This window comes from Uloborus diversus, chromosome 8, assembly GCF_026930045.1.
Source record: "Uloborus diversus isolate 005 chromosome 8, Udiv.v.3.1, whole genome shotgun sequence".
Classification (NCBI taxonomy): Eukaryota; Metazoa; Arthropoda; class Arachnida; order Araneae; family Uloboridae; genus Uloborus; species Uloborus diversus.
The window spans coordinates 124,018,709-124,031,216 of record NC_072738.1 but is presented as its reverse complement, the minus strand read 5'-3'; the positions used below and the strand labels follow the sequence as shown (position 1 = coordinate 124,031,216).

Here is a 12,508-nt window from a genome sequence, read left to right as displayed (position 1 = left end):
AAAAGGCAACTTTAGCAAAGAAAAAAAAAAGGGTGAAGTGTTTAATTCTTCAAACATCCATAGAATGTAGAAGTTAGCTTTCTACGGATTTCAGTTTTTTTCTTTTGTAGATATATTTACTCTAAAGTCAGTGCACTAGTCTTATAAAGTTAAAGACAGGGTATTAAGCGCCAAGAGGCGCAGGCAGCGCCATTGGAAATTTTAGGGGGTGTATTTTAAGGCCTCTTTAGACCCATTTGGGGGCGTATCAATCTTGCAGAGTGCTCCATAGCTTTCTAGGAGCTGCGGCACCTTAAGGAAGGAGAGGGCACCCTGCCGAAAGGAATTTTTTCTGAGCCAGTCTACCTTCCCGTAAGTGTTTTATTTCTCTTATTCGTATGTATCAAAAATGACATAGCTTGAAAACTGCAAAGCGTTTATAATCTCAAAATACTTTTCAACTTCAGAGGAAACGACAAAACTTCCAATTAATTCCGGATAACGAGAAGTTTGCACAATGTTCCAGAATACACAAAATTGCAGAAGATATTTTGGAAGTGGTACCAGCGTAAATCCGCTGTTCCTTTTATCAGAGCAAATTGCGATTGTCTCTTTCTAATTTCCAAATTAAAAGCCAGGGGTACCATTGTTAGTTGTGTATCTACACACAACACCATTGACCTACACAAATAAAACAAACGTGGATGAAAGTTACGGATCGCAGATTCGGACATAAGCCAAATTCGGGTGTTGTCTGTACCAGTAGGGCGTAACTGAATTTCCTGCACCATGTGGGCATCAATGTCGAACTTCCGAAGTAAAAAAAGAATTTAGCTCTTCACCCTATTGTTATCTATTTCGGCGAGACCACTATCAGTGAGAAAGCTCAAAATGAAAAAAATAGAGGAAAAGTGCAAGTTTAAACGATTTTCCGTGTGCTAAACAGGAAGTGCGTCAATACGATGAGTAATATCAAGCTACTGGAAAGAACGACACGGAATTACCCTCCATTTTATTTGAAGTAAACAAAGAGAAACACTATAAAAACATAAAAGGCAAGAAAATAAGTACTTTTCTGTCAGCCAATTTAGATGAAACTGAGTTCACTCTAGAATATTGCGGCGGGGTCATTTTTACTCTCGGAAAAAAAATCTGCATCGTTCCCTAATGTTATACAGTGGCTCCCAAAAGTGTTCTGTTCGTACACCTACGACTTTCAATGAAATTGGCCATTATCCATTGGTTAGAATTAATATTTCGGAATAGGTATTTTATCATAAGATCTATGTTCTATTTTTAACAAAACTACATGAAAATTTTTAATAAAAATTTAAAACATAATTTTTAAAAAATCAAAAACCAACATTTGCCGGAAATTTTATCTCACAAAAGTCTTCGTACACTTTGAAAAAATGTCAAAAAATTAGTAAATAATCTAACTTTTTACAAAGTTATTATTTAGTAGAATATCATGCAGTATCAACAACAGTTTTTAAACGTCTGTTAATAGATTTCATTGTTTTTTCTTTCTTTTTTTGTGCAATTTCTGAGTAAGTGTTCAGCCGCACTTCGAGTCTTAAGAGCCATTATTTTGAAGTTCAGACAAGGTGTGGCAGTGACCATTTTTGATTTTTATATTTTTTTTATATGTCAAAGTAGGTCATGAGAAGTGAACATTCTGAAATTTTTAGCCTTCCAAAAAAATTTTTTCGCTCGTTAAAAATTCCCAAAGTTTGACGTTTTGCAGCGCTTTTTAGAAAAATTCTAAAAGTCGCGTTTCAGTGCGCTTTAGCTCTTTACAGAAACACCACCCCACGGTTATATTTATATTTATTGTTTGCACTGTTTCTAGTAATGATGACTTCATAGTTATTTTGGTTGGGGATTGTTGCTTTCTTCAGATAAGGGGTCGCAAAGTATGGATTTTATCCGTTTTCGCGCAAGTTGAACCTGCATTATTTCCCCCAAAAAGCCACCCCCCGAAAAAAATGTAACATATACTGAAAGTTTATACTATGAAGAGAGTAAATGGCACAAAATTTGCTTGAGGTTTAATTTTTTTTAGGAGAAAAATGCCCTGATATTTTTCAAATTATCAAAAATTGTGCTTTTTTGATCACAATTAACTCAAAACAGCATCACTATAGGAAAAAAAAACCTTTTATATATTATGGTACCTAGCTATGTGTAAAACATCATGAAAAAGAAAGCAGCATGGGATCTCTTCTTGTTTTCCAAAAAATAATTTTTTTTGTAGCTCATTTTATGCGTTTTCTCGTACGTAAAACATGTGTCCAGTATGCAGATTAGATCTTCTAAAACTTTATGGATGTAGTAAGAATGTATATATGTGTGTATAGAGAAAGAAAAAGACTAGTAATACTTTATTTTTCTGATTTTTACAAATTGATGGTATTTTAATTGCAGGTAATTCAGAAAACGATAAATCCATATCATATATATATATATATATATATATATATATATATATATATATATATATATATATATATATATATATATATATATATATATATATATATATCTGCTTCACTTTTCTCTAAATGTCTATTTTCTATGTCATCTTCAAATACCTCTAAAAAGCTGTCAGTTCTTGATAAATCAGTATTATTCGCTTTTTCTTGCTTGGGATATCAGCTAAAAACAGTTTGAATGACTTTTTGTCAGATATTCGTTCGGTTGGGATATTTTTATGTCTTCAATCATCTCTGTTCTCATTGCATGTTCTACTTGGTCGGACGTCTGTTTTCTGCCGGTTTTTTACCATAAAGGAACTTTTCATAAAGAAATTCTATTTGTTTCAATGAAAATTGTGTACTTTTACGAGTTGGGAGAGCCCACCCCTCACATGAGATTTCCAAAATGTTTTCTTTGTTTTCTCTTTTGTTGCAGAACATGCAATGAGAATAGAGATGATTGAAGACATAAAAATATTCCAACCGAACGAATATCTGACAAAAAGTCAAATTGAAGCTGCTTTTAACCGATGTACAAAGGAAAAAAAAAGCGGATAATACTGATTTATCAAGAACCGACAGCTTTTTAGAGGTATTTGAAGATGACATAGAAAAAAGGTATTTAGAGGAAAGTGAAACAGATATTGTTCATGATATTTCTTCCATTGCTACGGACATAAATAAGAAAGAATTATTTTGGGATTGATACGATAAATCTATATATATATATATATATATATATATACATGTTCTATATATACATACATACATATATATATATATATATATATATATATATATATATACGTGTTCTATATATACATACATACATATATATATATATATATATATATATATATATATATATATATATATATATATATATATATATATATACGATATCGATTTATCGTTTTCTGAATTACCTGCAATTAAAATAACATTGATTTGTAAAAATCAGAAAAATAAAGTATTACTAGTCTTTTTCTTTCTCTATACACACATATATACATTCTTACTACATCCTTAAAGTTTTAGAAGATCTAATCTGCATACTGGACACACGTTTTACGTACGAGAAAACGCATAAAATGAGCTACAAAAAAAATTATTTTCTGGAAAACAAGAAGAGATCCCATGCCGCTTTCTTTTTCATGATGTTTTACACATAGCCAGGTACCATAATATATAAAAGGTTTTTTTTTCCTAGTGATGCTGTTTTGAGTTAATTGTGATCAAAAAAGCACAATTTTTGATAAATTGAAAAATATCAGGGCATTTTTCTCCTAAAAAAAATTAAGCCTCAAACAAATTTTGTGTCATTTACTCTCTTCATAGTATAAACTTTCAGTATATGTTACATTTTTTTCGGGGGGTGGCTTTTTGGGGGAAATAATGCAGGTTCAACTTGCGCGAAAACGGATAAAATCCATACTTTGCGACCCCTTATCTGAAGAAAGCAACAACCCCCAACCAAAATAACTATGAAGTCGTCATCACTAGATTTAGTACAACCAATAAATATAAACATAACCGTGGGGTGGTGTTTCTGCAAAGAGCTAAAGCGCACTGAAATGCGACTTTTAGAATTTTTCTAAAAAGCGCTGCAAAACGTCAAACTTTGGGAATTTTTAACGAGCGAAAAAAAATTTTTGGAAAGCTAAAAATTTCAGAATGTTTACTTCTTATGGCCTACTTTGAGATATAAAAAAATTAGGAAAATCAAAAATGGTCACTGCCAAAATTTCCGTTTTTTGTCTGAATTTCAAAATAATGGCTCTTAATGTTTCTAGTTCGCTTTTCGTTTCAATGGTGTATTTTCGTAATCTAGATGACAGATATCTCCAAATATGTTCCATTAAGTTTAAATCTGGCGATTGAGGAGATATTTCTAAGTTTAAGGACAATTTTTGAGGCACCAAACGCAAACGTGTGCTTCTTCTCGTTATCTTGATAAAAAACAAGTTGTTTCCGATTACCAAATTTTGGGCTAATAGTTTAAAATTGTTTTTTAAAATATTTAAACAAACAGTATGATTCATTATTTCATCAAAAAATTCCAAATTTCCAAGTCCTGATGCTATAATGCACCCTCACACAAGAACACCTTCACCGTTCTGATTAACTGATTCAACTAAGTTCTTAAGATTAAATTCCTCATTTTTTCTTCTATTTACAATTATACAACAATTTAACCCAAAATGTTGAATTTGTTTTCATCTAAAAGTAAGACGTTGTTCCAAAACGTTTTGAGCTTATTTATCATTGATATTACGACGGAAAGCGTAAGCTTACTGTTTTTCGTACGAAAAAGAAAATTTCTGCGGGAAGAGGTCCCCTTTTAATCCAGCTAATCAGAGAACTTGGCGAGCAATTTTAGGTGAAAATTAAACGTAAAATGTTTCATTCAATTCTGCAGAAACTTTTTCAGCACTCAAATGTGTATTTTTCATAATTTTTTTTTAACTGTAAACCTCCGATCACGCTTTGTTAACTTTGCCAGTTGACCTTTTCTTACCTTGTTTTCGATCCGATTCTTGTCTTTAAAGCATTTTATCAAGCACTTCACTATAGAATGGTATAAATTACCTAATTTAGAGACATTTCAAACAAATTTATGGCTACTGTGAGGGAAAAAAATCAAATTTCGAATCGTGTTTGTTGTTTTCTACGCATACATACCGTTTAAAAATAATAAGCAGAATATTAGGGAATAAATAGACAAAAAATTCACGGCAAATGACTTTAGTGTCATTACAATGCAAAAAATAATAAAAAAAAACCACATATGATAATTTTAATCATGAATTTACTCGAAAATATTTCAGTGTACGATGACTTTTGTGGCGTATTTTTTCCTCTTTCTCTTCGTTTTTTGACAAATTTCAAAAATAAAATCTGGAAATATTTTGAAAAAACTACTGGATTTTATTCAGAATGGCATAGGAATGGTGTGAAAAAAAATTGAACTTCATATTCGAATTCAGTTTTGCGTTATTTTGGTTTTACTACAAAATTTCAAGGTATACGAACACTTTTGGGAGCCACTGTATATATATAATTTATTTTTTTATTTATATAAATAATTCTCATCAACTCTTATGGGATATGAAGTTGAGTTACTCCATTAAAAAAAAAAGAAAGAGAGAGTGAGAAAAGATGATTAAAGAGTAAAGATCCTTTTTGGAACATTGGAATGCCGTCAAATGGAGTGGACAACGAGACCTCATACAGATCCTATATTCGAAATTTCAACCTTCTATTGTTTATGAGATAAATTTGTTGTGAGATACGTACTTACGTAAGAACGCACAGACGAGACGTCACGAGAAAACGCGTGCTAGTTAACTCGGAGATGATCAAGATGGATACTTCTATTGTACATACGTTTGTACGTATATATGCACAGGAAAACAAATCCTAGTCAACAGGGGTTGGCCAAACAGCCGCCGTAGGTGGCTGCTTGCACAATGGGTGTCAATGCCCCCCTCCCTCCCCCACATACACAATGACTTTGAAAAAACAATGCTTTCACATAAAAGTGGAAGTGCTTTTTGTTATTTTTCGACAAAATTTGCATGAAGAGTACGTCGTTTGTGTCTCCCCTCCCCCTCCTTTAAAAATATTCCAAACGACGAAACTGGAGACAGATCTAGAAAATATTTTATTCAAATTATTAATGATATAGATAGATATAGATTGATTGACACCGCCACGAAATTTATTCAAGCAGCCGCCGAAGGCGGCAACATTGGCGTAAAAAAACGAATGATAATACTGATTTATAGAGAAAAACATTGATTAATGTCGTCGCTAAATTGTTTAAGCAGCCGCCGAAGGCGGCACCCCTGGCGTAAAAAGGCGGACCGGCTGGTCGCCGCAGGCGGCTAGTGATAAAATAAGATGTGTGTGTGTGTGTGTGTGTTTGTGGCGCGTATCCTGCGAAAACGGTAAGGCCTAGAAAGATGAAATTTGGTACACAGGTGCAGTTTTTGCCGAAGATATGCACCTCGGGCTCCGATTTTAGATATTTTAATTAGAAAAAAAGTTATTTAATGTTTTATGTGATTTTTAGCACTTTTTACCTCACAGACCCCGAACCAATCACACCAGACGAATATTTTTTGTACTATTGTGTAGGAAATTTAATTTTAAATACGATAAATGAAAAAATTTTGAAGATAGAGCAATTTTTGTATTTTTTATAGATTTTTAAAAAACCTTTAATTTGCATTTTTTTCTGGGTTTAGTTTTTTTTGAAACCCTTCCTGCGAAAAGTATTGAACCTTCAATTCTAAAATTTTAGTTGGTAATAGTAAAAACATTCTGCCCCCTTCAGAAGAGAAAAGTTTTTCAAAATACGCAATAGTTTTTTTTTTACAATTTTTTTAATGCAGAACGCAAAGCGAGCTGTTCGCTTGCCGGTTCCGAAGGTAAGTTCCGAACTTACTTCATCACGTGATCCAACTGAAATCGTTTGCCTTCTCTTCACTTTTTTTTTAGTTTTTTATTGTTTTGCAAGCATTACTTTTGCACACTACGGGGACATAGAGCTTTTTTTTTTTTTTTTTTTTTTGCGGGCTATTTTGATTAAATAAATAAAGCCCGCGATTTTCTGCTTGATCTGTGTTTTTGTTACGGTTGGCGGTAGGTTAATTAATACTTATATAAATTAAAAAAGATTATTAATTACTGTCAGAGGTAGATATGCATAGATCTTATAGATAGACAGATAGATAGTCAAATATACAGGTTGATATAGTAGATGGACAGCAAGAAAGAGACATGCCCGTCATTTAAAAAACTTCAACCCCCCCCCCCCCCCCCACAAACACCATGACTTTGAAAAAACAATGCTTTCACTTAAAAGTGGAGGGAGAGACACCCTCCCTTTAAAAGTATTCCAAACGACGGAACTGGAGATAGGTCTAGAAATTATTTTATTCAAACTACTAATGATATATATAGATATAGATTGATTGATACTGCCACGAAATTTATTTAAGCAGTCGCCGAAGTCGGCAACATTGGCGTGAAAAGGCGAATGATAATATTGATACATAAAGAAAAACATTGATTAATACCGTCGCTAAACTACCTAAGCAGCCGCCGAAGGCGCCAACCCTGGCGCAAAAAGGCGAATGCTGTAAAAAGGCGGACCAGCTGGTCGCCGAAGGCGGCTAGTAGTCAATATAATATATAGGAAAGGTCAAGGATGTCCATCTGGTGGGAGGGGGGGATTTCACTAAACAAGTCTCAGAGCAAAAGCGCCCATATGGGGGGACAAGTGGGGGCTCAAGCCCCCCCCCCTAGAATTAAAAACTTCTTTGCTTTTAGTACTTTTTTCTTTGCAAAAATGTAAAAACATTTCTTCTTCAGCCATTAATGAATAAGTCATTAAAAATGTCACATTTTAATAACTCTAATCTGCACTGAAATCAGTTTCAATGGGGAAAATATCCTGCTAAACCATGGGGAAAATATCTGAGCACCTCCCTCCCCCGTTACAATTTTGCATGTGGGTGCCCTTGTCTCACAGCACAGTATTTATTTTAAACATTACTGTAATCTGGTGAGAGATTCCTGAGGCTAATAATGAAGAGCGAAAGGTAGTGCATAGAAGCTGAAGAAAACAGTTACTTGCAAATCAGGGGGCTTACCTAGGGGGGGGGGGGGCGGGCATGGCACAACAACGACATCGAAATTTTTAGGGGGTATTCTGAGGAGTATTTTCCATTTTTCTGGGGGTGGGGCTCTCGCTCTTGGGAGTGCTGTATATTTAAAGATGGGGGAATGAGCACCCTTAATATTATATTTTTTTTGCAAAGTTTTTTTTTTAAAAGACCGTAATCAAATGAAAAAATATTGCATTTTGCAAATTTTGGGGGGGGTTTTCCTCTTTATTTTATTACTTACATACACAAAAGGAAGTGTCAAATTTGGCAACAAAGGAATAAAATCACTATAATAGTGACATGTAAGGCAAGTAATAAGGACAGCAGTTTTGGACGAATGAAATCCAAGATAAAATGGGAGATTCTCACGTGAACCTCACATTTGTGACATGATTTGGCACCCTTGCCAGATCATGCCACTGGCAGTGGATGATCTAGCTTTTGGTTTAAGCGGGGGTTATAGTTGCCATTTTAAGATATCAAAGGGGGTCTGGGGAGCATTTTCCGGGAAAAAAAGGCCCCGAAAGCAGCTTGGGTCACATAAGGGGTGATGACCCCCCCCCCCCTTCTTTTTTCTGTATCTGAAACTGACCACATGGCCCTTTTCAGTTATGCTGAGGGGCCTGTCATATCGCATTTTTCCAGGGGTTGGGGAGCATACTCAATTCCACTTGTATATAAAAATATTAATTTTTCAAGGCCAAGAAGAGCAATGGAACCCTGACTCTCCTAAATGATGGATCATAATTTTGGAAGAAATATTCTAAATTTACATCAAAATTACAGTTTAAAACTAACCTAACGGGAGAAGAGAGTTCTCTCTTTAATCTTCATCAAAACTGAAGTTAGTTTTAGACTGGTGACTTTAGGAAATCTGGGTCTTTTCTAGGACATTTTCCAAAATTTAAGTTTTTAAAAATGCAATTTAAGTCTATCTTAGAGGAGTTCAGGGAATGAGGAAGGTTTAGAGGCTCACTACGGAAATATTTCAACTTTGAACGGAGAAGTGTAATTGTGTAGTCTTACAAAAACCTTCTATTTCGGAAGGGTTTTCCCCTTTGCATCCATTAATAGAACAGAAGCATATTCTCATATTTAGGTTTTTTTTTTCACATCAAAGTTGCTGAATCCCCCCCCCCCCCGGGACAGACCGTCCCACCCAAGCTATGACACTGCAAAGTCCTCCATTAAAACGAAAACTGTATGGGATTCTGTATCTTTTAGTTCGACAATTGTACAATTTTCATACAATGTACAATTTTCATAAGTATCCTGGCCTGCAAGAATAATTTTAATATGAGTTGCGGCTGTTAGGTAGAAAAAGGTTGAAAGGATGCGCACCACTGCTCCAGTTCATTTGTTGTCTATTAGAAAGGTAAACAACTTATATCAAATCAAAGTCTATTGACATAAAGTTGCACATAAGTTCAAAAAAAAAAAAAAAACTATTATTGTATCCAGGACAGTAACACAATTGATAATGTTGAGAACAAGTTAAAATTTTGAGCTTGTATTGCAGAATACACTCAACATGTCATTATTCAAAAAACATAGGATTTTGAAGTTTGAATTTATAAAAAAAAAATCTTCACTTTTGTTTAAAAGAAATTTACATTGTGTTTCTTTTAGGCACCTTTTTACTCTCATAGTTGGTCACATTCTTTGTTGATTATTTAGTCAGGACCTGAACGGAGGGTACTGGTTGGTAAATATATCTTTCTTAAAAAGGATTTCTTTTTTAAAGTTGTATACTCCATAACTGATTGTATATGGATAATACTGTTAATGTAGGTTTAACGCAACTTTGTTGTTTGGAATTTACTAAAAAGAGATTCAATTTTAACTGAATAAAAAAAAATTAATACAAACAATTCATACCTTTAAAAATTAAGAATGGAGGACACACAAAGTTAAGGACCTATTTGACTTCAAAGAGAATAATACTGAAATTCTTTCACACTAAGTTGTTTAGCTTCACTATGAAGACCCACAGCTGAAAAGGGATACTTGCAATCCTAAACCTCTGTAATACGCTGACATTACTGAGGCTTATAGGAAATTCTTATACTTAATTAGATCTTGAACGGAGGATACAAGAAAGGCTGACTGTGATTATGATCAAAAGATTATGAATGTTATATAGTTTTGTACTTTATAACGTAATTCTTTTAAACTATTAAAAACAATCAAATAATTCAAATTGCACTATTAAAGGCATGAGTAAATAAATGAAAAAGTACATGGGAGGAAATGTGTTGGGACATGTAATGGAAAAAATTTAAGTAAGTAAAAAGCAATTTAAAAAAATTAAAACATTATTAACTTTTATTGATCATTTTTCAAAATTTGTTATATATTTTTCTAAATCTCATAAAAAAATTGTAGCCAATGTTGTACTCAGTTTGTCATAGTGCACTGCTCTCCCTTTTGGCAGCTTCATGCCAAATTAAAGAAGAACAGATTTTTCTTTTCTTATGCTTTAGAGATGTATACATACCACTGAAAGGTTCAGACAGTACTACTGTTTTTTTAATTTTAATGATGAAATATATTTAGGCAAAAATGATAAACAATATATTTCTGTAGAAAGAAGAATAAAAAAAAAAAAAAGAATTACCCCAAGCTGGCTATATAGTTTCTGGAAAGTACCTAGGTCTGAACTTTAGCCTATTCACTACATCGTAGTTTGTTCTAGATTATTCGTACGCTATGATGCGAATGTATAAGACTTTTTAATGTAATAAAATACTTAGCTTTCTTAGAAGTAGATTGCATGACTATTGTCATTTCAAAAATTAGTTATAAGATGCATCTAAAGATTGAAGAAATTTGAAAAATAGCATCCATTGACATATTGTACACGTTTTATTTATCATAACTCTTCTTGGAAGACACACAGTGAACAAAGTGAAATATGACATACCTTTGAAATTTCTTGTCAGCGATCTCCTTAACACGAAGAAATTGTTTCATCATCTTGGCAGCAGTTTAGATAAAAGCAAAGAATCCAAATGATAGTCGAAATCCAAATATCTTAAGTTATACTCATAATGTTCTTGAACATAAAAAGAACAAGCTTTTTAACGCACAGGCACATGAATCAAAACAAAACGCCTCTCGTTTCCAACATAGCTCCCTCATCCATACGAACACTGCATCCACAACTTTATCATCGAACAACGATCACGTTTCTTGTGCAGACGATAAACGAAACGCACATTGTAAAACGGTGCGCATGCGCATAGTTCGTTACTTACCGGCCAACTTGCTCTTCTTCTTACTTGCAACAGCTGTTTCGGAATTTAAGGCTTAGATACATTTGTATCTTTTTCTCAGATAACATAACTTATATTGAGAAAAAATAAACAAATATTTTCAAGAGTTGCTCTAGAATATTTTAGATACACTTTAATCAAGAAACAGCTTTTCCACATATGCATTAGATAACCAATATTCCATCTTGACACAAATATTTCAACAATTTCCTGCTGTCACGTGGTTTTACAAAATACGTTCACAGCTGGGTGATTCTCCAAAATCCTAACAATATTATGTTTTGGAGCGAACACAAGGATTATTTGACATAGAATTTTTTTTTCTTTTCATAGTTAGAAATAACTTTTCTGATGTTATTCCATTCTTATTGAAACTCATTTATTTTTCCTACAAAACTTTTTGAACCAGAAAGTCGCTGCTTTGGCCCTTCGCATTCGTTTCTCAAATAATACTTAATTTTAAAAAATTACATCAACCTTCCATAAAATTTACTTTGTAGTAGGGTTGTTCGGGGGAAGTGGGTCACTGGGGTAAGTGGATCACCCCCCTAAAACTGAAATGTGGATAAAGTTTTCAAACTTTTTTGCGCAGATAATGTTAAATTTCATCACAGTGATTGGTTTTGCACATATTTGGGATTCGTGGAAATGTTTTCTAGGTCATAGCACTTAGTCATTAAAAAAAAAAAAAAAATGTTTAAAAAATATTTTTTTGCGAATTCAAGCAACATTTTTCAAAAAAGTGTTTCCAGGTTAGTTTTTATTATTTTTTATGATAATTAATTTTTTCGTATAGTTTAACTTAAAGCTCATACAGCAACAAGAGCTTTTGCATAAAATATTATTAATAATCGTTTAAGAAAAGTAGTCCCACTTACCCCGTACATTTTTGCTTTATGGGGTAAGTGGGCCTCTCACTAGGGTAAATGGGCCCTACTATAAAATGGGAATTTCAAAATCAAAAGCAACTCCGATTAAATATTTGCTTTAATGAAATACAAAACAACTATGACGACTTAGTAGGAATTTATAGTTCAGCTACAAAACTGCTAAAGCTGGTGATTATGTATTTGAGAAACATACATGAAAGAAAATCATTAAG

General features: G+C 33.2%; 1 protein-coding gene across 1 annotated transcript in view; it reads right to left on the bottom strand.

Moving 5' to 3' along the window:
- LOC129228580 (rho GTPase-activating protein 44-like) overlaps window positions 1-11,300 on the bottom strand; it is a 127,415-nt gene extending 116,115 nt beyond the window's left edge. The window contains exon 1 of the mRNA XM_054863262.1: window positions 11,055-11,300. Within this exon, the coding sequence (XP_054719237.1) occupies window positions 11,055-11,107 (53 nt within the window). The 5' untranslated portion in view covers window positions 11,108-11,300. The remainder of the gene's footprint in view (window positions 1-11,054) is intronic.
- Between the last annotated feature and the right edge of the window lie 1,208 nt (window positions 11,301-12,508).